General features: G+C 49.2%; 1 protein-coding gene across 1 annotated transcript in view; it reads right to left on the bottom strand.

Annotated features, from left to right (window-relative positions):
• The window catches only part of UNKL (unk like zinc finger), a 370,451-nt gene that overhangs the window by 96,675 nt on the left and 246,921 nt on the right, over nt 1-26,855 (bottom strand). Inside the window, exon 9 of the mRNA XM_086940574.1 lies at nt 21,711-21,776. Within this exon, the coding sequence (XP_086796700.1) occupies nt 21,711-21,776 (66 nt within the window). The remainder of the gene's footprint in view (nt 1-21,710; nt 21,777-26,855) is intronic.

Genomic DNA, 26,855 nt, shown 5'->3' with positions numbered 1-26,855 from the left:
TAACGGGCCGCGTTGTCGTCATTTTCTACTTAACCACGTGAGAGGTGGCGATTCCCTGGCGTCCCGAGTATTCACCGGGAACTTAGCACGGACTCTTGAGAGCCGGCGCATTGCTGCTGTTACAGTAAGTCCCTCACTCCTGCCTCGTTTCTGAAGCCAGGTCCGCTGTTTGTATTGCTACATGCTTGGTTGTGCAGGCGGACTCGTTAATGTTCCCCTTGTTATTTGTTTATAGATCCCGTGGCGACAGCTTCACATGTGAGTTGGTCCCTGGCTATTTGGTGTATTGGTGCAGGGTAACGCAGCAGTAGGCAGTTTTTAGAAATGTCCCTTTGTAATGCACAAGTTACTACTTGTGTAACGATATATCTGTAAGAGACATTAGTTAGTGATAGATTCCTTACCTTAGAATATCCCCAGGCGTCAGACTGGATCCGGAAATTTTTGCGTAGCAATACCCCTGCGCGCTGTTAGGCGTCGTCTGCGGCTCCGCGTCCGTCGTCGGCGTCGTGAGCGCCGGGATGACGTCATCGGAGTATATAGACGGCGCCCATGCGCGCTGACGTCAGTTCTGATAACACAGCTTTTCCGCGCCAGATACGCAGAGCCATGATAGAACTAACACTGGTGCCATTGAAACTAGGGCCCTGAAAGGGGATGACCTTAACCCTAAATATCGGTTCGCAGAACGGGGAGGATGGGAGGGCGGTAAGGAATCTATCACTAACTAATGTCTCTTACAGATATATCGTTACACAAGTAGTAACTTGTGCATCTGAAAGAGACACGTTAGTGATAGATTCCTTACCTTAGAATAGATACCCCAGCAATACCAACCCCGGTGGTGGGTCTGCGAACCAATATCACACCAGAAAGTCCTGGAGGACGGAACGGCCAAAGAAGCCATCCCTCCGGACTTGGCTGTCCAGGCAGTAGTGTCTTGCGAACGTGTGCAGCGAGGCCCACGTGGCTGCCTGACAGATGTCCTGCAGGGGGACACCGCGGCCCAGGGCAGTTGTCGTTGCCGTGGCCCGAGTGGAGTGAGCCCGCAATCCAGCTGGGGGCTCCTTCCTCGCCATGGAGTAGCATGCTTGGATGCACAAGATGATCCACCTGGAGATGGTCCTCTTGTGTACAGCCTTTCCCTTCTTCGCGCCCACGTAACCAACGAAGAGCTGGTCATCCACCCGGAATTGGCGAGTGCGGTCCAGGTAGTAGGAGAGCGCACGTTTTGGATCCAGACGGTGGAGCCTCTCCTCCTCTTTCGAGGGATGCGGAGGCGGAAAGAAGGTGGGCAAGGTGATGGACTGCCCGATGTGGAAGGCCGTGACAACCTTGGGCAGAAAGGAAGGTCGTGTACGCAACACCACCTTATCAGGATGAACAGACAGGAAAGGCGGAGAAGAAGAAAGAGCCTGGAGCTCACTCACCCTCCTGGCAGAGGTGATGGCAACCAGGAAGGCCGTCTTCAGCGTAAGGAGGCGAAGAGGACAGTTATGAAGTGGCTCAAAGGGAGCACACATCAGATAGGTGAGAACAAGGTTCAAGTCCCACTGAGGCATCACGAAGGGAACAGGAGGGAACATGTGCGTGATGCCCTTCAGAAATCTACTCACTATAGGGGACTTGAACAAAGAAGGCTGATCAGGTAGCCTCAAGAAGGCTGAAAGAGCCGAGAGATACCCTTTAAGAGTGCCCAGAGCAGAGCCCTGCTGGGCAAGGGAAAGAAGAAAGAGCAGCACTTCCGAAAGGGGTGCAGAGAGGGGATCCACAGCCTTTGCTGCGCACCATGCCACAAATCTATTCCACCGGCAGGCGTATACCGACTTAGTGGAGGGACGCCTGGCTGCCAGAATGATGTCACAGACTTCGGGAGGCAAGTCAAATGGCCTCAACTGCCGCCGCTCAATCTCCAAGCTTGTAGGTGGAGACTGGACAGGTTCGGGTGCAGGACCGTCCCCTGCTGCTGCGACAGAAGGTCCTCCCGAAGAGGCAGACGTATCGGGGGATCGACTGACATGCTGAGTAGCTCGGGATACCAGTATCTTCGAGCCCAGTCCGGAGCCACAAGGATAACTTGGGCCCGGTCGCGCTTGATCTTCTTCAGCACTCTGGGCAGAAGTGGTATAGGCGGAAAGGCGTACAACAGGCCGCAGCTCCACTCGCGACGAAAAGCGTCTCCGAGCGAGTGCCGCCTTGGAAACTCCAACGCGCAGAACTGCTGACATTGCGCGTTCTCTTCTGTGGCGAATAGATCTAACCAAGGCTCTCCCCACTGTCGAAAGAGACCTTGCGCCACGTCCGAGTTCAGACGCCATTCGTGATCCATCATGCACCGGCGGCTGAGTTCGTCCGCCCTGGCATTCAGAGAACCTGCCAGGTGTTGAACCACCAGAGTCACGCCCTGATGTTCCAGCCACTGCCAGAGGCGCAGAGCCTCCTGGCAAAGGGTCCACGACCCCACACCACCCTGTTTGTTGCAGTACCACATGGCGGTGGTGTTGTCGGTGAACACTTGCACCACGCTCCCCCTGACAGAGGGGAGGAATGCCTTCAGTGCAAGACGAATCGCCCGCAGCTCCAGAAGGTTGATGTGGAGCCGGGACTCCGCCGGAGACCAGAGGCCTCTGATCTCCGCCTCTCCCATGTGGCCTCCCCAGCCCTGGAGGGACGCGTCCGTCACAACTACGTGCTCCGGCTGGGGTAGAGAGAGGGGTCTGCCACTGACCCAGTCGCGGTCCGTGAGCCACCACTGCAGGTGCTTCGCAGTGCCCTCCGAGATCAGGACATGATCGGACAGGTTGCCCTGATGCTGGGCCCACTGAAACTTCAGGTCCCACTGCAGAGCCCGCATCCGCCACCTGGCGTGACGCACCAGAAGGATGCAGGAGGCCATCAGTCCCAGAAGCCGCAGCGTCAACCTGACCGAGACCCGGGATAACGGCCCGAAGACAGGAATCAGAGCCTGAATATCCCGAACCCGCTGCTCGGGTGGGTAAACCCGAAACTGCGCCGAGTCGAGAACCGCTCCGATGAAAAGGAGCTTCTGAGAGGGACACAGGTGTGACTTCGGCACATTGATGGAGAACCCCAGCAAGTGCAGGAGGTCGGCCGTAGTCTGGAGGTGGCTGACGACTGTCTGGGGCGAGCCCGCCTTCAACAACCAGTCGTCGAGGTAGGGGAAGACTGACACCCCTTGCCTGCGCAGATGGGCTGCGACCACCGCCATCACCTTCGTGAACACCCGTGGGGCGCTGGTAAGGCCGAAGGGGAGCACGGTAAACTGAAAGTGCTCGTGGCCTACCGTGAACCGCAGGTAACGCCGGTGGGCCGGCAGGACGGGGATGTGGAAATAGGCGTCCTGCAAGTCCAACGCTACCATCCAGTCTCCTGGGTCCAGGGCAGCCAGGACCTGAGCCAAAGTGAGCATCTTGAACTTCTCCGTACGGAGGAAGCCGTTCACGTTCCGCAGATCCAAGATAGGGCGTAGGCCCCCTTTGCCCTTCTTGGGTACCAGAAAGTAGTGGGAGTAACAGCCACGTCCTACTTCTGGCCCAGGAACGCGCTCGATGGCCCTCTTGGCCAAGAGGGCCGAAACTTCCTCTTGCAGAAGTCGCAAGTGATCCCCCGACACACGGTGGCATTGAGGTGGCATGGATGGAGGGGAAGACTCGAAGGGGAGGGAGAAACCCCTTCGGACAATTTGCAGCACCCACCTGTCCGAAGTGACTGTATGCCAGTGGGAGAGGTGATGGCGAACCCTGCCTCCCACAGGCGTCACATGGGCCTGAAAACTCGGACTAGGAAGGTTTTGAGGCGGGGGCTGCTGAGGGAGGTGTGGACTGGCCTCGCCGCTGGCCCCGACCACCGCCACGGCGGTTCCCACGGCCGCCACCGCGGTGCTGAACATTCTGCGGCGCGTGGCTGACGGTCCGTGGTGGGGCGCCCCTTCCGTGGCCACGAAAGGAGCGAAAGGCACCCGATTGCTGGCGTGGGGCCGCAAGGCCCAAGGACTTGGCCGTGGCCCTGGAGTCCTTAAAACGTTCCAGCGCATGGTCTGCCTTGTCGCCGAAGAGGCGACGGCCATCAAACGGCATGTCCATGAGAGTGGCCTGGACATCGGCCGAGAAATTGGCGGACCTCAACCAGGCGTGGCGTCGAACCGCCACCGTCGTTGCCATCGCCCTGCCCAGTGAGTCCGTGGTATCCAGCCCACACCGGATGGAAAAGCGTGCTGCATCTCGGCCGTCCGCAAGGGTTTGGCTGAGTTTAGCCCTGACCTCCTCAGAGCATTGTGGCAGCACCTCCGCAACCGTGTCCCACAGAGTGTGGGTGTAGCGGCCCAAGAGACAGTTGGTGTTGACTGACCGGAGCCCTAGGCTCACAGACGAGAAGACCTTCTTCCCGAACTGCTCATATCTCTTGGATTCCCGATCGGGCGGGGCCGTCGGGAATGCGGTCTGGGAAGTGGAGGCCTGGATGACCAGGCTCTCGGGGGTGGGGTGGGTGGACAAAAAGCAAGGGTCGCCCGGTGCCGGGCGGTAGCGTCTGGCCACGTTCCTATCCACAGGGGGACCTGTGGCGGGCTTGGACCAAGTGCCCAGCAGAACGTCACACAAGGCCTCATTGAACGGCAGAAGGGGCTCCGCGGAGCCGGACTGCTGTTTGAGCACCTCAGTGAGGAGATTAGTCCTCACGGCCGCGACGGGAAGCTCAAGGTTTAGGGCCTTAGCTGCCTTCGTCAACACTACACCATAAGCAGAACCCGCCTCCGAAGCCACAGTCGGGGGCGATGTAAATCCAGTGTCTGGCGAAGTGTCAATACCACTGGCCTCCCCAAGCTCATATGTCCAGTCCTGATGTGACTGGCAATCACGTGCCAGAGGGTCCTCGGACCCCTCCCATTGCTCCTCGTCACCCAGCTCCTGGAGACCAGGATGAACAGCCAGGGCCTCCTCGTGGAGATAGAATTCTCCGACGGCCGACGGAATCGGCGCCCAGCGGCGCCCCTCCGACGCCTGAGGCGGACCGTAGGAAGCATTGGGGTCGGCAACCACTACGGTAACCGGGGACGACACCTGAAGGGACGGCGCCGGTGAGGTCGTAAGGTCGACCGGCGAGGTCCCGGATCCGGAGCCGGATCCAGCGAGGTCGCGCGGCGCCGGGACCGAAGTCGCCAGCGGCGCCGGGCCCGAAGAACCCGACGTCGTCGGGGCCGAAGCGCCCGACCCGGAAGGACCTGCAGACGGAGCCGATCGGCCCGAAGGCGCCACGGGAACCGACTGAGGAGGGAGGGCCCTCATGGCCATGAGGTACCTCTCGACCTCCTCCTGCGACGCGCCGTGCCCAGGGACCCGAAGGTGTGGGGCAGGCGGCGACGCTTGCGACTCCCGCGGAGCCGCGTGGGCGGTGTCGCCCGAACCCCCGGCCGCATCGAGCGAGCGTCGGGGCGGGTCGGAGGACCGATGGTGTCGCTCCGACCTCTCATGCCTCTTACCTGAGGACTTGGATCCAGACGATCGGTGACCACTCCCGGAGCGTCGATGACTCCGACCTCGCGACCTGTCCCTCGACCTCCCGTGGGACCGGGACCGGGACCTGGAGCGGCGCGGGGCCGACTGCCTCAGCTCGAGACGCTTGCGGGACCGCTCCCGCCTAGCCTTCGACGTCAGGGCCCGGCAGTCGTCACAGGTTCGATCGTCGTGGTCGAGGCCTAAGCACTTCAGGCACCGGCGATGGGGGTCCGTGACCGACATGAGTCGGCCGCACTTCGAGCAAGGCTTGAACCCGGGCATCCCTGGCACCGATAGTCGAGTAAGTGACCAAATAGAGGATCAAAAAGATCAAAAAGTTTTCAGTCAAAAAGTGACTGGGGGTAGAGCTTCTTCCGGATCTGCGCTAGCTGGCGCGGAAAAAAGAAGAACTGACGTCAGCGCGCATGGGCGCCGTCTATATACTCCGATGACGTCATCCCGGCGCTCACGACGCCGACGACGGACGCGGAGCCGCAGACGACGCCTAACAGCGCGCAGGGGTATTGCTACGCAAAAATTTCCGGATCCAGTCTGACGCCTGGGGATATTCTAAGGTAAGGAATCTATCACTAACGTGTCTCTTTCAGATTCATGTGATATTGTTTTGTTTTGATTTATTGACAGAACGACCTGGGTGGCGTTTTATTTATTCCTTGTAAGTATTGCTCAGTCATTCTGGTTTTTAGAATTTCTGGAACTAGTTAGAGATACATCAGCCCACTAATTTTGAATTTATTTGTTCACTTGTGGTTTCACGCGGCTACTGTTGCATGCGTTGAGCCTTATGGTATAAGTCACAGATATACATCACCCCACTAATTCTGAATGCACTCATGGGTGCATGCTGTGAGTGTTACATGCGGTGAGATTATCTAACTCGGGATTTGGTCTGCACTTTGTTGGTTTTTTGTGTTGGCTTTCGTGTTGAGCTGGATATTGGTCTCTGTGTGCCTCAGGGTTTATTATTGTTATCATTATTGTGTTTGTATTAGACATTGCTGTGCAACGTCTTTTGTCCTGAAGATGGTCCGACGGATCGACCTGACCAGCATGGACCGAAACGTTGACGCTTGACACCTGACATGCAATACACTGTATAATTCACTGTATAAATTGATTTGTGAATTCTTATGTGTAAATATTTACTTTGATGTGGTCTATAGAATATAGCCACATACTATGCTGTAGGTGTATGTAGACTACCATCAGTTTACATGTTATGTTAGTCTGTCTGTTGCCAGTTCTGAAATTTCTTGCATATGTTGAAAAACTAAAAATTGAGAATCAAAAATAAACTGAATATATTTTTGATATAAGCCCTTTGGTTACTCTACTGATTTGTGTGATCACTTAGGTGACACTTATAAATGTAAAGTGGTTATTTTGAATGATTCCTACCTGGACATGTAGCTTATCGCTTCTACAGAGTCACATGCCAGCACTTCCTAGTTTGGAGTGTTGGCAGCCAATTAGAATGAAGCTCGAGGTCAGGAGGGTTCGCGAATCGACCGCTGCCCCAGGTATCAATATTTTTATTTTTGTAATTTCTCAACAACTAATGAACTGATTTACACCATTTAATAAAGGCTGCTTACTGAACCAAGAACTACCTTTCAGCCAAATGTGGGGTAATTCCATTCAGCAGTTCGAGCTGTAGCCTTGACTAAAGTATCCTATGGAAATTGACATGGAGAAAACACTTTTGGGACCCCCTTTTTTCTCAGCCCCGCTTGACTAATCACCCCCAAACATTCAGGATTGGAGTTGAACTGGATAGACCTTTTTTTGGAGAATTTCGTGAAGATTCGTCGAGCGTCGCCAAACTTATTAGCAAATCAAAAAACGCATTTTCTATGGAAACTAGGTTCTAACTATAAGTACCTACTGGCAAACGCCATTAGGTAATATGTGTATGTATGTATGTATGTATGTATGTATGTATGTATGTATGTATGTGTATATATATATATATATATATATATATATATATATATATATATAAATATATAAATATATAAATGTGGTAACTCAGACAAGAGACGAACACGCGACCAGCGACAGGTTACCAGCCTTTTATTTCGGGTACAGTCGTGCAGTTCATGCCAGTTCATTAAAGCAGCTTCCCAACAGCCTGACGTGTTTCAGGTTTCCCCTTTATCAAAGGCTTCTGGTAAGTTTGTGCTGTGGCGTGCAGTACCTCCCATAAATGCAGTATTATCACACCCCTTTATTTCGGCAATTTCATGACTTCTGGGAGATGTAGTGCACAAGTATTCACTCCGTATTTTGGTGCACTAATGACTGCTGTCAGTATTGCCCCCACTGGGCCCCCGCATTGATGCACAACTTCAATCCTTCGTCGTTGCTCCAGAAACGAGGACGGTGTATCCAAACCTCCTGGCCTCCTAATTATTTTGGAGTGATGCAGTCTCGGCGGATGAGCGTCCGCCTCAATTTGGAAGATATATATATATATATATTATATATATATCTCGGGAGCCGCTTGGAGAAATAGGATGGAGCGTGTTGTCTCCAGTATGCAACGAAAAGCAGACACGAGCCCAGATTGAGTGCAAGCAGTAGCGTTTATTTCTCGTTAATCAGCCATAATGCGTTTCGTATATATATATATATATATATATATATTTGAAAGTGCAAAATGGCCACAAGTATGTGCCGGCCTAGAAACACTGTGCAAGGTTGCTGGTCTAGATGACCATGGAAAGGAAAGAGGGTACTTACACATAGCACTATTTTAAAATGAGGTCTCGACTCAAGGACTCTATGGTCCAGTTGAAGGCAAGGAGCCGAAACGCGTAGACCGTCCGTTTTTGATGCACTTTATTTTGCACAAGGTGTGTAATTAAATCTGTGAAAACTAACCTGTTGCTGTGCCGTGTCTTCATCTGCGGGAATCGTGGGAAGAAGAAACAGAAGTATAATATATATATATATATATCTTCCTTAAGAAGGCACAGGTTAAGTCTTCTGAAAATGTTTCCTTTCCTCTTTTTATTCTGATCATTAGTCAACCGTGAATTCAAGAAACCAAAACCAAGTCTTCTTCCTCCAAACCAACAAAAAGCTTTTTTTTAAAAAAAAAATCTTTATCTGGTAGCCCTGTTGTTGATTGCATCGGCCTATTCCTCCTGAGGTGGTGTGCCATAATATTTGACCCTTGGGTCCCACACACCGTTTTTAGTTACTACATAAACCTCTGGATGACTCCTCTCCAATCCCGCTATCCTCTGCTCAAACTTTTTTTTGCCATTAAAGTCCGATCTACCTAATCGAGAAAACCTGGTAATGGCTCAGGATCAGAGCAATCATTCCCACATTCCTCTAAGGCACTATTAGAATATCATTTTTTAAGATTCACAAATAGGAAAAATATCTCTATCAGTCATTGATCTCTAGGCTCACAAACCATTGGGTGTCATGCCAACACTTCAAGATGCAAGACATCCTCCATGTACAATTCACCGTCTTTACAGGAAACTGATTTTTCACGCCGACCCTAAAGGGTACATATGTTTTCCGATTCCAATTTGGCAAGAGTATCACCTCTTTCCAAAGTTTCAGTGGAAGCACCATATCTGGCCATTTTACCTGCCTTCCTTTTGCTCTGTTTTCCACTGCTCCCCTCCCCACCCCGCCAATGCTTTATTATTATAACACTCACCCAACATCTAAACTAGACAGTGACAACCAAGAAGATGTCCCATATCTAGCAAGAACTGAGGTCCCCTTTTGCTGCCTATACTTTTCTGGTCTCATAGCCCTGTTTGCTTCCTCCGTTCGGGCTATTATTCAAAGCCTTCTGCAAGATCAAGCCTTTCAGCTTTGGAAGGCCCATCTCTTTTGTCAAGGCTTTACATACTAAGACCACATCACACTAGATGTAGATTCCCATGTAGAGATACGCTGGTTGTTTCTTAATATGAAACCTTGTAATAGCAAAGACCTTTTTGGTTCTTCATCGGATCAGTCAACAACTCTGAAGCAAGCAGACCTACATAGAGTGCCAACTTTGGAGCTCTGTAAAAAAAGAGTGAGCTCAGACGAGGAGCCTGTGATCCCTTTCTGAGAAAAAGCTCCACATCAACACCTTAGAACTCAATACAGATACTTTTGCATCAAAAGGCATAGCAAACACAAATCTCACAGTTGCTTTCTCCTGCAACTAGACAATCTACCCGCAGAATATGACAGGTCAACACGCATGGTGGCATGAGGTCTAAACCTCTCACAGATCTTTCCAGAGAGCTCTGAGAACATGGTCTTTGCAACAATTTCTAAGTGGTAGCAGAGTACCTTCCAGGTCTCTTACACTCCACTATGGGTTGGTTTTCAAGACATTTTGGGGAATCTAGTACTTATATGCTGGCCCTAAATATTTCTCATCACCTAACTCTTCTTTGGCCTGTCTGGAACTAGACCTTTTTTATTTTACTTACTTGCTGAAACGTCAGCTTCTTATTCTTGGGAGATGGTGCCTAAGCCGAGAAGCCTGGATGACAAATGTCTTTTTTCAGGACTGGCTCCCGTCCTTAGGCTCTTTTTTTTTTTAGTGCCAAAGGCCTCCGATTTGCTTGTGAGATGCTTTCTCTGAGGGATGGTTATGATCATTTCCAGTGGCCTGATTCCCCATCTGCTAGATTGGGCTATAGACTTCCCACAACTTATCTTCCCACTTGAACTCTTTATCTGAGACACATGGTGAAGGTTGCACATGACCTTGTATTGCAGGGTAAATTTCACCTTGAGACTTGGAGAATCTGTGGGGATTTTTGCGATGACCAGATCATTGAAGATTGCTCCAGACCTGGCTGAGTTATTGAGCCCCAGGAACCTTATGAGCCTTTAAGGCATCTCTTTGCTGGTACTTGAGATGGAATATGGATGCCCTGACTTCCTCTCTAGCCAATATCTTATCAATCCTTTTCACAGAAGAGTTCTCCTATAGAGCGATTATTGTCTATTGCGCCCCACTTGCTGCTCACCTGCCTCTTTTCAACTCCATCTCCTTGGGAACAACCCTTTTGTCTACTGTCTCATGAAAGGATTCTGTCTCAGGAGACTTCACCTGCTTCGATGCACTTCCACCTGAGAAGTATCCATTATTCCTCATCCTCTTGTCCCAGCATTTCTTAACTCCTCACTCTACACCTAAACAATATATCTTTTGAGCGTTTGTCTCTGTTGTGCCATATTTCTTGTAGAAGAGTACCAGACTTTGGGGTCCCCTCCCATATTCACGTCTCGTCTGAAGAGGCAATGTTTTACATTTCAGCACATACCATGATGGCTACCAATTCTATTCCCCAGACATTATTTGCCTTTCAAGCTGTTTGTGTTGTCTCCTGGAGTACATTTCCTGCACTTCTCGTCTAACCGCTTCATGTCTTCTTTAAGAGCTCCAACAGGTCAGACTCTTGCACTAGTTTGATCCATTATGTCAATCAGTCCATATCTGCCGCTGCCAGCAATACTTCCACCTTTGGGGCCCATTCCACTAATGGAGCCATATCTTCAAAGACTGTCTTTGGCTCAAGACTGTAGGACATCCTTCCTCAACTGCGACCTTTGGCTTTGCTTTAAGCCAGATGTACATATGTCTAACCAAGTCCTCTCCAGACTTTGAACTTTCATATTGTACAGGAGGCTTCGAAAAATCATGACAATGTTACTAGACCTGCAGGTCTAGTGACTTGAATAATCTACTCGACCTAACTAATGTAGTTAATCTGCAATCTGGTCTCATATTGTATGATCCTAGCAAATATTATATTTTACTGCCTTTTTTTCATTATCACATATGAGAATACCTTCAGATATGCAAGTTCAGCATTTCTGCAGTACAAAACACTATTTTGTTTAATTTAATACACTAAACCTTTGCTCACTGTGCAATACGAATCTAGCCCACACATAGGGTACATATGACCCCCGACTTGCCTCTCAGTTCACCAATAGCATTGTCACCAGGGTGGGCGGGACAGGAATGTTTTTCAGATCAAGTTTAAAAACTCATTTTTAATACATTTATCACTAAAACATGATTTGTTAGCACACTGCCATTTACAATTGAACTACCACAAACTTCCCCACTAACTCAGTTTAACTGATAAAAATATATAGCAATATACAATAATCTGTGGAAATTGGGTTTTTAGCAAAAATGTTTATCATTTGCAGCTCACCAAGTTAAGTGCTGTGATTTGTTTTCATCCTATTAGGACATATTTTCATCACACAGAATTACAATAAAAGTGCTTTATTGCTACTAAAATATATTTTGAAGTGTCTGCACAGTTCTTTTACAAGCTATTTAAATGTTGTGTGTTAGAAAACAAACCTGCCATCCTAAAGCCTTTCATTTGACACTCTGTACAGCACGATTGTATGACAGTGACCTCTGCAAAATACTAACTTTGCTGGTTATTTTATCTTGGAGGTAATGTTTACTTTTCTTTCTGTGACTGCGAATTGTAGGACACAAGCTGACCTTTCACCTCTGCCTCAAGGCAGAGCAAACGTGATAAGATAAAAACAAGATTGAACCCTTTCGCTGCGGCGGCTATTCCGCCGCAGTGCTAAGGGGCGGGGGGCCACGCGGCGCTCTGATGCTGGTGATGGAACCGCTCCGTCACGCCCCTCGAGTGAGCTGTGCTTGTGACGGAACGATTCAGTCATGGCCCCGCCCGCTCAATAGACCGCGCCGCGCAGGTGCGACGAGCAGGCCGTGACGGAACCGGTTCGTCACTAGCACAGCCCACCCTAGGGGCGTGACGGAGAGGTTCCGTCACCAGCGTGGGAGGGCTTAAAGGCATCTTTATTGCTCACTTTCTGAGAAAAAAGAACACCCATTTTTATTCAGCTCGCCATATTGGGGCAGTAGGTCCTATAAATTGCTAGCCCTGATCAAATCTGACTCACCATAGCGAGTGGGCGAGTAGATTTCTCAAGGCCTGTACAGCCTCATTTTCTTGTGATAAAATGGGATATTATTTAATAATCCATAATGCTATTTATACATATGTAACTTTTGGAAACCTGGCACTTTTTCTAACACTTCCTTATTTCAGAGGTTCCTCACAAGTCTACCAAACCTTGCAAGGGTCATAATGCTTCTCGTTTTGCCAGCAACTTTTGAAGTTCACCCTTTGCACAGCTGTTTGGGATAAGACCATTTTTATTCTTTTCCAAGTTATCTATTCTCCTTTTCCTCTTACTTCACTGTTTGGTAACAAAAGAGGGTGTTTGCTGCTGTGCTTTTATACTGCTAATTACATCTTTGTTCATCATCATATTATTGCTGGCAGGAACAGATACAAGAGTTGGCATATTGTTCACCCTCTTTGTCTTTGAAAGAATCTTAAGATTTCATCTGAACTCGCACTAGGAAAATCACAATTTATTCCCATTGTTAGTGAATCATAAGAGATAGCTTGTTAGCAAGTGCTCCGGTCTCCTTAATTTGCGCTGCCTTTGCATGATTCAGTGCTTAATAGATATACCAACAGCCCTACATAGGATCATTGATGAATAGAAAGCACTTGAAGCAGTAGAATGGGTGTTTGCACATAGGATGAGTATCTGGCTCAACAACAGAACTTGGGATAAGGTGCCAATGGTAAAATTGGCCTTTAAAGGTATCTACCAACTATTTAAAGTCATTGACATGTATATTAACCAGAGCAACCAATCAGTGAGGTGAGTATGGTTACAGAGATACAAGGCAGGCAGAGGTAAATGCCTGGGTACAATGGTATTTCTTAGGAATGAGAAGCGTGACTAGTTCCTCGGATATGGCCCCCTCAAAAGTAAATTTTATTTCTTTCGAGGTGCTGGGGCGGTATGTTGCTGTGGTGGACAAGAAAGAACCTGTCTTGTCCAAGGATAGATATTCATCATTCTCTGCTCGACATCAGGCAGCTCCATAGAAAGAGTTGGTTCACTCGACTTGGAGACAGGTGTTGAAAAGCTTCCCAAAGCCGATTCTGGAGTGGACTTAGGTGCGAAAGCCACTTTATTGGTGCTGCAAAACTGATAGGACTTAGTTAGCCATCAAAGGCTTAGTGTGGTGTGCTTGTGGCATCTTCAGAGCAGAGATGGGCTGTCAATGCAAAGCGGGCTTGAGGACAGTGGTCTGTCTCCACTTTCAAGACCTCTTTAGATGATCTTCAAATGTTGAGGTCTTCGTTGCAGTCTATATGTTGTGTGCAGGTTTCACAGGGGACCCTGGAGATGGCTCATCTCCATAATCCAAATCCTCGGAGTATACAGTATCTGGTTTCAGATTATTTTATCAGATTGGCTTTGCCTCTCCCCATTAAACTACATTCCTCAACATCTTGGCGCCGAGTCCGGTAGATTGCGCTGGAGAGCCTCAGATCTGCATCTCCTAATGGGCGTACTCATGTGACCGGATATCGTATAGTTGTTTTATTTTTGAACGCCTATCAGACTGCACACCTTGATTTTTCGTGATTCATTGGTAAGCAGAAGTTACATACCCTATACTTGTCTGACTAAGGGAATTTATTGTTGCACTTTAGGCAAAACCGGAAGGGAGTGTTCTCCATACACCTCCTCCCTCTCCCACAAGAAATTTGCATTAGACCTGGGTATGAAGCAGGGTCTGATAATATGCCAGGGCACCAAAAAAGTGGCCACTATTAGAGAATCAGGGCAGTTGAGGAAGTGTATAGAAAAACTGTGTGAGAAGTTGGCCTGATATTCAGTGTTCACTATTCTAGTGATCACTATGTATCAGTCCAAACAACCCTTATGGTGATTGGTTGTAAGTCAACCTTATAGACCAGCTATCCTAGTAGCATGGATACGAGCAGTCTTCTGGCTAAACTCTAGAGGGAGTGTTAAGCCAGCTGTTATACCATCACATATACCCCTTGAACACCAAGTGAAAGGACACCACACAAGTGTTATGAAAATAAACAGTGTATTTATTTAGATCACAACAGCCCTGTACTCTTTATGAGGACAGGGTACTAAGCACACAACAAAACTCTTACGAAAATACTTTAAGTTGCACAATTTACACAAATGCCCGAGGGGCACGGAAAACCATATCCTATGGAAGTGGAATGCGAAATTACTAGCAGGTAAGTACTGGACTAATAGGCTTTGGAATCGCTAGGACTACGTTACTGAACCTTCAGATTACTTGTAGGAGGCCTAGGTGACTCGGGTGCAGAGTGTGCACTCTCACGCGGGATGCGGGACAAAGAAGATGGATGACACCTGAAAGAAGAGGGGACCAAGTTCTTAACCACTAGCCAGTGATCAGATGGGCACCAGGATGGCAGTCACCTCGACCAGGTGAGTGGGCGACGCTGGGCTCTGCAGTCTCACGGACCAGGAGGCGTTGTCGGCGACCAGGATGGAGGTGCGAGCTGTCCCACGATGGTTGATACTGTCGACGTCGCTGGACCCAGGATTGGGGCAACAAGTCTTGGCAAATTCAAGCCCACGCGGTGGACCTAAAATGGCGTCTGGAGTGGACCAGGAGGGTCCGGGGTGCTCCTCTTTTGGAAGGGAGCAAGGGCCAGTCTGGAGCAACCAGACTAGCAGTGGTGATGTCGTTGCTCGTCGTCGGGAAGGCCACAAGCCAGCGGGCTAGTAGCCAGACAACCCGGTGAGCAGCCAAAAAGCAGAAGGGCCCCACGCAGATCTCGTGGATGCTGGGGGGCTGGTCTTCGGTGCTGGAGCTGCTCAGGGTCGGGGCTTCTCGGACCCTAAAGCACTCACCAGAGGATCCCTCGGCGGTCGTGCTGGATAGAAGTCGTGCAGTTCTGATGATGGCCGGTCCCTCGAGGTCTCGTCGCACCTACGGTTCTCAGCTTAGCTGTAGAGGTAGGTAGAGGTCAGAGGTGCCAGGGAAGCCGGGTCTCGTCGAGCTGGTCAGTCGGATTCCGGAGGAAGGACGTGCAGCAAACCGCAGAGTTCTTAGATGGTGCCTGCGGGTGCAGGGTGACTATTCCTTAGCCACAATGTCCCCGCGCTGACAGTGAGAAAAACATAAGACAGGGAAAACAGTGCTGGCAGGTCAGGATTATCTAGTAAAGAGGTGAGTTTTTAGCTTAGCTCGAAACTTCATTTCTACTGGCTCCAGGCGAAGGTCCACTGGGAGTTTGTTCCAGTAGTTGGGGGCCAGGTGCCTGAAGGACCTACCTCCCATACGAGCTTTCTTTATCCTGGGAGTCCTCAGCAGTCCTCCTCCCGCAGATCTGAGCGCTCTAGATGGTTCATAGGCTTCGATCAGTTTCTGCAGAGGTCGGGGCGCCCTATCCTGCAGAATCCGATGACATGTGCAGAGGGCTTTGTACTCAACTCTGCTCTTTACTGGAAGCCAGTGTAATTTTTGGAGTGCCAGCTTCGAGGGCGCCCTTTTGGGCAGCCTAAGAATCAGGCGTGCCGCCGCATTCTGCAGCACCTGAAGGCGTGCCATGCTTTTAATCGGTGCCCCAAGGTACAGCAGGTTCCCATAGTCAAGCCTTGCGGTCACCAGGGCATGCACCAAGGTTTGGCGGGCTTCCACTGGCAGAAGGTCTAGAACTTTCCTTAGTCTCTTCAGGACCCCAAAGCAAACTCCTACCACCCGATTGATCTGAGGCCCGAAGGTCAAAGCAGCATCGAACCAGACGCCCAGGTTTTTGGCCTCCTGACAAGGGGCAGGAGTTGGTCCAAGACAGGATGGCCACCAGGCTGACGGCCAGGCTGACTGGGCCCTCCCTACCACCAGCACCTCTGTCTTGCTGCCGTTTAGCTTCAAACAATTCTTGGCCATCCAATCGGCAAGATCTTTCATGCACGATTGGAAGCCATCTGCAGCAAGACAGGGCGCGTGCGACAGGGAGATGACCAGCTGCGTGTCGTCAGCGTAGGTTACCAATTGGAGGCCATGGCTCTCCACAATCGATGCAACAGGTGCCACATACAAGTTGAAAAGGGTCGGGCTCAGGGACGAGCCCTGAGGCACGCCCTGGCCCAAAGGTACCCCTTTAGAATAATGGTCCCCCTGCCTCACTTGAAAGCTCCTTCCTGTAAGGAAGGACTGGATCCACCTCAGCGCGGTACCGGCGATACCACCTTTGCTCAGACACTGCAGCAAGGTGGAATGTGCTACAGTGTCGAACGCCGCGCTGAGGTCAAGCAGGATCAAGGCCATGGTTTGCCCCTCGTCTACGCAAGGGAGAAATCTTGAGAAGAAGTCGAGAGTTCCTTTCGTATAAAGTAGTTTCTTGATTCAAAGATGATCTAATTTGGAAGGGTCCCCGTTCCTGCCTTTATCCTAAAGAAAGGGGTGGGTACGCGACTAGGTCCTGCCCTGGGGGTGGGACCAGGAAGGGGGGTGGTTACACCCCTCTCCCATGCCGGACTTTCCCCAGCTCAGGGGCTGGTGTGCCCCTGGAACTGGTTCTAACCGGCAGATGCGTAGTGAGCACCGGGGTGCCACTTGCAGTCACCTTCCTGTAAAGCCCTGCCTACCCAGGATACACAAAACCCTGTCTGGGATGGTGCTAGCACCGCCCCTGACAGGAAACCCTTTGTCCAAGCTCCCCTCGCTGGAAGGACTCCCAGCTGCAGGGGGTCAGACTTGTGTCTGTGGTGGCAGCATCCATTTTGTGATGCTGAGGCTCGAGTTAACTTTAACCGGGGTTCACAGTTACATACATGTCGTGTCCCTCTAGAAGGGTGGAATGCTAACCCCGTCGCCAGAATTGGTGAGGGGTTAGTATTCCAATTCGTATGACACCTTACTCGACATGTTTTGATAAAGCGATACCAAAGATAGCATTTAACCGCGAGGATTATAATGCACTTAAGAGTATATGGTATGCGTTATCATGGAACAGCTATTAGGACTTGGTTCCGCAAGCTGCAAACGGGCTCAGCTCATGCCAGAGCACCATCTCACACGATTCCAAGCACTCTGCCTTCAGGATTGTCAAGGCCTGCCATAGGAGTGACTGATAGGAATCTGTGTGTCCATTTTTAGGGTTAGATATAGGTATACTATATCTAAAGCAAAGGGTGATTACACCACCTTGCCCCAGCTGTCGTGCAGCCAGTTGTGTCAGATTTAGATGGCCATCCAGGGGTGGCATAATACATGCTGCAGCCCCTGGTAGGCCCTGGGTACACCTATGCCCTGAGTTACAGGGTCTGATAAGGTGGTCCAGTACCAATTGGAAATGTACCTAAGGTACATGGAATCCATTTTAGAGAGAGAGCAGTAGGCCTGGGGTCCTGATTGGCAGGGCCCCAGGTCAACTAAGTCGGAAAACCAGCAAAACACCAGGCAAAAAGTTGGGGGCAACCATAGTCAGGTATCCACCTTCCTACAAACTGTATACGTGATTTGCCAGGCATGGGCGATTTCATACATTTGTGCTTGCTGTAGGTATAGCTTGTGGTAATATTGGGTAAACCACAGTAAAAACCGTCCCACCAAAGAATAAAAGAGGCACACACACACACATACAGCTAAAAAAAACGGCCCACACACTGATCTGTCAGGCCTACCCTCCGGACATTGCCACAGTGCCTTATATGCTAGTGAAACTCTGGCGAGGATGACAAAAATGCTGCTCCTGGTCAGTTCAGGAGCATGGTCATCAGACAGTGTCTAGTTTATTCGTTGGAGGCTAGTCAGGTGTTTGGAGTAGGACAACTGTCCTCTTGCTGCTCAACTATCTCAGACGATTAAATGCACGCCATGCTGATACAGAAAAGAAAAACAATCTGAGGTGGAATATTTGTTCTTTGAGAACCAAGCTTAGACTTATAAGAAATATAGCTTGCAACGTCTGCACCCGACCCCAATGGTAGAAAAGGGCAAAGCATGGTATTTACAGCAACACATACTACAAACATGTGTTTATGCCAGGCTGACTGTCTACAATTATATGTGGAACTATAAATGAGAAAAGCACTTGATTTATGATAAGATGAACATTAAAAACATTTTTTACTTAGCAGAGTGTTTGACAGTGAAACATCTTAGTTATCATTTAACTAAATCCGTTTGTCTCTGCTGTGTCCTATATGTTCTTGGGTGTGTCCCTAAGCTGGCTTGACTTTTGGTATTCTGTAAAACATGTGCCATTTTGGCTACTTGCATTCGCAATGCTCTAACGCACAAGTTACTTACCTTCGGTAACGATATATGTAAGAAACAGTAGTTAGTATTAGATTCCTTACCTTAGAATATCCCCAGGCGTCAGACTGGATCTGTATACTTTTGCGTAGCAGTACCCTTGCGCGTCGGTAGGCGTCGTCTGCGGCTCCGTATCCGTCGTCGTTGGCACCGGGATGACGTCGCCGGAGTACTTAGATGTCGCCCTCGCGCGTTGACATCAGTTCTTATAGCCAGGTTTTACACGCCAGAAACGCAGAGCCATGATAAAAACCAACACTGGTGCCATGAAACTAGGGCTCTGAAAGGGGATGACCTTAACCCTAGATATCGGTTCGCAGAACGGGGAGGATGGGTGGGGCGGTGAAGAATCTAATACTAACTACTGTTTCTTACAGATATATCGTTACCGAAGGTAAGTAACTTGTGCATCTGAAAGAAACAGGTTAGTATTAGATTCCTTACCTTAGAATAGATACCCCAGCAATACCAACCCCGGTGGTGGGTCTGCGAACCAATAATCACACCAGAAAGTCCTGGAGGACTTGGCTATCCAGGCAGTAGTGTCTTGCGAACGTGTGCAGCGAGGCCCACGTAGCTGCCTGACAGATGTCCTGCAAGGAGACTCCCTGGCCCAGGGCAGTAGTAGCTGCCGTGGCCCGAGTGGAATGGGCCTTCAGCCCAACAGGAGGCTCCTTCTTAGCCAAATAGTAGCATGTCTTGATACACAACACGACCCATAGAGAGATGGTCCGTTTGTGCACCGCCCGTCCCTTCTTAGCGCCCACGTAACCAACAAAGAGTTGGTCATAAACCCGGAACTGGTGTGTGCGATCCAGATAGAATGAGAGCGCACGTTTTGGGTCCAGACGGTGGAGCCGCTCTTCCTCTTTAGAGGGATGCGGAGGCGGAAAGAAAGTGGGCAAAGTGATGGACTGCCCGATGTGGAAGGCTGTGACTACCTTGGGCAGGAAAGAGGGTCTAGTCCGCAACACAACCTTGTCCGGATGGACAGAAAGGAAAGGAGGCTTGGAGGAAAGAACCTGGAGCTCACTCACTCTCCTGGCAGAGGAGATGGCAACCAGGAAAGCAGTCTTAAGCATAAGAAGACGGAGAGGACAGTTATGAAGCGGCTCAAAAGGAGCGCACATCAGGTAAGTCAGAACCAGGTTCAAGTCCTACTGGGGCATCACGAAAGGAACAGGGGGGAACATATGAGTGATGCCCTTCAAGAACCTATTTACAATCGGGGACTTGAACAAAGAAGGCTGATCAGGTAGCCTTAAGAAGGCGGAAAGGGCAGAAAGATAGCCCTTGATAGTGCCCAGAGCAGAGCCCTGCTGGGCAAGAGAAAGAAGAAAGAGGAGACCCCCAGAAAGAGGGGGCAGAAAGGGGATCCACAGCTTTTGCTGTGCACCATGCCACACATCTGTTCCACCTGCAGGCGTATACCGACATTGTGGAGGGACGCCTGGCTGCCAGAATCACATTACAAACTTCAGGAGGCAAGTCAAATGGCCTCAACTGTCGCCGCTCAATCTCCAAGCATGGAGGTGGAGACTGGACAGGTTCGGGTGGAGGACCGTCCCCTGCTGCGACAGACGGTCCTCCTGAAGAGGCAGATGAATCGGGGGATCGACAGACATGCTGAGTAGCTCGGGATACCAGTATCTTCGTGCCCAGTCCGGAGCCACAAGGATGACTTGGGCGCCTGATCTTCTTAAGCACTCTGGGCAGAAGTGGTATAGGCGAAAAGGCGTACAACAGACCGCAGCTCCACTCGCGACGAAAAGCGCCTACGTGCGAGTGCCGCCTTGGAAATTCCTACGCGCAGAACTGATGACATTGCGCGCTCTCTTCTGTGGCGAATAGATCTAACCAAGGCTCTCCCCACTGCTGAAAGAGGTCTTGCGCCACGTCCGAGTTCAGACGCCATTCGTGATCCATCATGCACCGATGGCTGAGTTTGTCCGCCCTTGCGTTCAGGGAACCTGCCAGGTGTTGAACCACCAGGGTCACGCCCTGATGTTCCAGCCACTGCCAGAGGCACAGAGCCTCCTGGCATAGGGTCCATGACCCCACTCCGCCCTGTTTGTTGCAGTACCACATGGGGGTGGTGTTGTCCGTGAACACCTGCACTACACTCTCCCGGACAGAGGGGAGGAATGCCTTCAGTGCAAGCCGGATCGCCCGCAGCTCCAGAAGGTTGATGTGGAGCCTAGACTCCGCCGGAGACCGTAGGCCTCTGATCTCCGCCTCTCCCATGTGGGCCCTGTGACGCCTGAGGCTCCGGCAGGGGGAGTCAGAAGAGCGATGTCGCCTCTTCGACTTCTTGTGCCTTTTACCTGAGGACTTCGAGCCCGGAGACTGGTGACGACTACCGGAACTGTGGTGACTCCGGCCCAGCGACCGGTCCCTCGACCTCCTTGCGGACTGGGACCTCGAGCGGCGCGGGGCTGACTGCCGGACCTCGATTCGCTTGCGGGACCGCTCCCGTCTAGCTTTGGACATCAGGCCCAGGCAGTCGGAGCAGGACTTGTCGTCGTGGTCGGGGCCCAGACAGTGAGGGCACCGGCGATGGGGGCGGTAACCGACATCAGTCGGTTGCAGTCGACGCTGGGTTTGAACCCGGGTATCCCTACCGGCACCGTCGGAGCCGATGAGACTTCGAAAGATGATCAAAAAGGATCGAAAAAGTTAGTCAAAAATTGACTAGGGTACAACTTTTTCCGGATCGGCGCTTGCTGGCGCGGAAAAAAGAAGAACTGACGTCAGCGCGCGAGGGCGGCGTCTAAGTACTCTGGCGCCAACGACGAAAACGACAGAGCTGCAGACGACGCCTACCGACACGCAAGGGTACTGCTACGCAAAAGTTTCCGGATCCAGTCTGACGCCAGGGGATATTCTAAGGTAAGGAATCTAATACTAACCTGTTTCTTTCAGATCCAGTTGCTATGGTATACATATTGCTGTACAAAATCCAAAAACACATTTTTAAAAAACAATTATACCTGCTTATTCTTTTGTTCGTTAATTTTCTGAGCATTCTCTGTAGGCAGGCACTTGTGATGGTTTGCCTGTAAAAGAAGATGACATAGTTAAAACCGAACTAAGAAGATTATGTGATTAAATTAGACACAGAAGTTCTTTCAATAAAATTAGAAAATACATGCAATGAGTGCCTACACGTGAATGACATGAAAGAACAAAGTCACATCATGACTAAGTCACATATGTGCAGAAGTCGTTGAATTCTGGAGGAAAAAGTGCAGCTTGAGGTGGTGGATGTGGTGGCTCTTCACTAAATATATTTTGAATGTGATTAACAGATCATTCTATTCAGTGTAAGCAAGTTGAGTTATTGTAATTGTAAATATGTAGCTCTTAATATCCCTGCCGAAGCACTGAAGCACTCTGAACCCAAAGTTAGAGGTAAATAGGTTAGGAATCTATGCTTCCTTTCCCTAGTAGAATGAGTTGTGTAAAATTTGTGCCAAATCCCATGCATTTACTCTAGTGTACTGTATACTGTTAGATTAAGTGGAGTGAAGTAATCAAGGGAAGATTTGGAATATTAGTGGGATTGGGGTGTGTATGTGTGCACCTTACTGAGATTAAATTGTATGTCTTGAAAGCATGTCCGGGAATCCATAGTAGACAGAAATGTTTGGGATGAGCCAGAGAGTGGAGGAAACTGATGTAGTTGTAGTTACTTCAGATAACTATAAATGGTGAATTACAGTGGTCTTGTTAGTTTAAAACAGTAGGTTTTAACACCTACAATAACGTCCCTTTTTTCAGTGAAGTTCTAAGGTTTTTTTAAAAGTAAGATATTTGTTCCAATTCCCAAAAATAACACCTTTGTTTTTTTCAATGTGCGTATATGTATGTATGTGTGTGTTATATATATATGGAAAATGAGCGCCCCTCCCCAACACTTTCATTCCAGGAAGGAGCTGAAATGCATTAGATTTTTTTTAAAGAAAGTTTCATGAAGATTTGTCAAATGGCACCAGTTATTAGCAAACCAAAAAATGCTTTTCCTATGAAAACCGCGCTCCTTACCCACCGCTGTCTACATACGAGCGGTTGGCTGAAAGGAAGGTCACGCCCTGTGTCCGACATCACCTCCCCCAAGCACACAGCCAAAGGTAAAGCGTGACGAGGGTTTGGATTTACATATGGTAAATAAATATTACTTTACCTTATAAAGCCCCAAGAAATTCCCTGGGAAAATAAAGTTATAGTTAGGTGAAATGTTCAGTAACAACATAACGTTTTAAACTCTAGAAACCACTGAAATTCACCAGTAATAGTTATAGTTATTTCAAATAACTATAACTTGTGCCCTAAAGTACTTAATTCACGCTCCCAGCACGCACTGCTAATTACCACTCTTGACATCTTTTAGGACCTCATTGATAATATCACTGCAACATTTGCAATGAAATTATTGACAAGAAAACTGTGCACGGTATGGGCACGAGTTATAGGAGTGGTGTGGTGGAAGTGAGGAATTATCCTGTGAGTATGCATCGAGCACGATATCAGTGATAGCTTTGTTAAAAGGTAGTAGAGGTTCAGTGGGCGCAACTCCCACCTGAAGCACCTGTCACAATGTTAGTCTTGACAACCACTGAGGCAAAGTCAGTGCTGGGGAGGTGTCCAGATCACTGGCATCCGCCAACTACTCATACCAGTTGTCTTTAGCCTCATCAGGGGTTTGATGTACCATAAGGTTCCTCCTCAATCATACTCCTCATAGGGCCGATAAAAATAAAAAAAAAACAGGCCTTGGCTTAAACTCGAAAGGTGGAGTTCCAGATGGAGTTGATGTCAGGCTGCACCGATCTGGCTCTGTTCCAGAGTCCGTATGATGGGGAACAACGTCGCTGAATGGGCTCCAGGGAAGGCTGTGGTCTTGCGGCCCAATTCGTTCCTGATCCAGAACTAGACCCTTGTGGCCCAATTAGCACCAAGGGTGCACCAGTCGGCAGAAATCCAGTGGGGGCACCCGCCAAACCAGAGGATCCTGAAAGGTATTCTAGAGAGGTCAGTCCACCCAAATCTGAAGTGCATGGCCTTATAAAACTCTCGCAGTTGGGCAGGGGTAGCACAGACTCCGTAAAAGTCAGGCAAATGGAGAGCGGACCTAGTGGCAGGCTCCTCGACTGAAACATGGTGGCGGGGCCTCATCTGATGACTTGGACCTGCTTGGTGAAGTCGAAAAACTCTTCAACTTCTTAGACTTCTGACTGAGCGCAACGAAGAGCTCCTGGAATTGCCCCACAAACATTCCTGAGACCTTCCCTGCGTCCGGGACTGGGAGCTTTGTAGAGTCAATAGGCTTCAGTAGATGAGGAGCTTTAGGGTTCACTCCCGCAGCATCTTGGGTTCATGGCGCGACAGTCCACACCGGACTTAGAGTTGTGCCCAGTCACAAGAAACAGATCAGTTGGGGGGGGCCAGTCACAGACGTCCGTGCCAAAAACCACAGGGTTTATACCCCACAGGGTTTTGGGGAGGTCATTGCATGCTAGGAGACAAAGTCTCAAAAATAGCAGACAAAACATCAAGTTGTCCAAAACGTGGACAGAGGTAGCTCTCTTTGAAATTGTGCTGATGGTGCAAACAGAAAGGAACTAACATCAGTGCATTGGGGTGCCACCTACATAGGCACAGTGCACACCACTTACAGTGTGGACGACTTCAAGGAGCCAATCAACGCCACCTATCGGCATGCAGAGGGACTGCTCGGAACATTTACGTATCCAGTTTGGGGAATAGTCTAAGGTAAGAAGTATCTATCAGATTTTCATATTTTAGCTGCTTGCACATAGAAAGGTGTTCCACCCATGGTTTTTCTGTTGTAAGCTGAGATTTAGAGACATGACCTGCCATTCTTTAGCATAGGTTTCTTTGTTGGATGTATGTTGGGATACAAAGCAGCATGAAGTAGGATCTTCTGGCAACTGGTAACCAGTGGAGAGTTCTTATGGTGGAAGCCATATGAGTTTGTTGATTTAGATGTAGTAGTAGCTGTGGCAGCATAATTCTAAATCTTCTGTAATGTTCTCATGGCTGATAAAGGTAAGCTGTGATATGGACCATTAGCATAATCTAGTTTTGATAGGACCAGAGAGAATGTCACTTGGACTTTAACAGGGGGGGGTTCCAGGGTGCGGGATGATGTTTTCATGGTTTGATAGCTTGATCTAGATTCCTTATCCACTTGGGCATTCATGGACAGCCTGGAGCCATTGGTAACTTCAAGGTGTCTTACCTCCTTGGGTATTTTGGGATATTTAAATGAAGGTATGGCACAACGCAGTTGACAGGGAGGCAAATTATTGACAACAATTTGTTTGATAAGACAGCGGTTACAACCGTTCCTCTAGCAATAAGGGAGACCTCAAAGGTGAAAATATTTGACTTTCTGTGATGGAGCAAATGCTGTAACAGAAGAATAAAACGCTTATGTTAAAGCAAACTCCTTTTTGGGAATATGGAGACATATTTGTGTTCAACCACACCTTGCAATCCATAATCTCATATGTAAAGTGGATTGCTGGAGTTGCACTTCTCTGGAGCTGAATTCCTTGGAGTAGGGGCTTCTGATGAAGCAGCACTTGGCATCTCGTTTATGGAGGAGAATGTAGTACTGCCAAAGATGGAGGAGGGAAAAGATACAGCATGATGTTTTTTAAGCACCTTACTTGTTTGCATAGCGTAGTCACCACAGTAATCCAAGTCTCAAGCAGAAGGGCAGTGCCTCGAAGTCAAAGGCATGGCTGATTTTGTATATGGTTCTGCCATTGTAGGTCATCATTGTCATGCGTGAAGTCATTCTCAACCTCTTTTATCTCTTTTTGACAATTAGTTTTTGATAGCAACGTCTTATCTAAGTTGAGCCCCTCAATGCTCACAACAATGGATAGAAACCAATATATTTCAATATCTTGCCTTTTCTCTTATTTCTTCCCCTGAAGGGTCGGGTTGTAATAAAAAGTGTGGCTTAAGGAGGATGTATAACCTTCTGTCACCCAGAATTATGTGACCCAGTCTCAGTGGCTTTCTTTAGTGTTTTGGTATTCTCCTGCTCTCTCAACAGTCTAATTCACTCTCAGTCCTTCAAAGTTCTCCTGGACACATTCCAACTAAAGTTTCATTCCCCCACCGTTCTGGGAGTATTGGGGGGGTGTCAGGAGGACCAGATTAAATAAAGAGTATATTCGTTTTTTCCTTCGAAGGAGGGACCCCTTATAAACAGTGCAGAAAGTCCAATTGCAGCAGCATTTAAAGACGAATCTCCTTCCCTGTCTTGAAGGCAGCTGGTGATGTCCCCTGGGCTAGGTGAAATATAAAACCTTACAACATCCGCAGAAAAGTGGATTTGGGTCTAACCACCGTTCTGGTGCTGCTTGATCTTTCAGCAGCATTCGACACCCTGTCTCCCCTTACTTTAACATCTAGGTTAAGGGAGGCAGGGGTAGAAGGACCGGCACTCAGTCTCCTGAGCTCCTTTTTACACCAACGAGAGCAGCGTGTCATGCTAGGTGAATACCTCTCCCCTGCTAAGTCTTTGCAATGTGGGGTGCCCCAGGGGTCGGCATTGAGTCCGACCCTGTTCAACATCTACGTGGCCCCCCTTGCAAGACTAGTAAGATCTCAGGGGATGGAGGTAGTGTCGTATGCCGACGACACGCAGATCATGGTATCCCTGACCCACTCTGAGTGAAACCGCATCTAACTTTAGGGCCTGCATGCAACTTGTTGCAGAGTGGATGGTTTCCAACTCCCTAAAGTTGAACGGGGACAAGACAGAGGTCCTGGTCTTTGGCAAGGACCAGGACATGTGGTCAGGTGATTGGTGGCCTCCCTCTTTAGGTAGCTGCCCTATACCTACACAATCTGCTAGGAACCTTGGCGTCATTATTATTTATTTTTATTTATGAAACTTGTAAAGCGCACGGCTACCCCCAAAGGGGGTGTCCCGGCGCTAAGACAGTGAGCTAAACAGGGGAAATCCTATAACAGTGAAAATAGCCAGGTTTTTAGCCGGCCACGAAAAAGAGTTTCAGAAGAAGCAAATCTAAGATCTAATGGGAGGCTATTCCATAGTTTAGCCGTCATAACTGCAAAGGCTCTGCCTCCCA

This window comes from Lissotriton vulgaris, chromosome 10 (assembly GCF_964263255.1).
Source record: "Lissotriton vulgaris chromosome 10, aLisVul1.2, whole genome shotgun sequence".
Lineage (NCBI taxonomy): Eukaryota > Metazoa > Chordata > Amphibia > Caudata > Salamandridae > Lissotriton > Lissotriton vulgaris.
The sequence above is the reverse complement of the archived record's forward strand: the minus strand, read 5'-3'. Positions and strand labels throughout refer to the sequence as shown.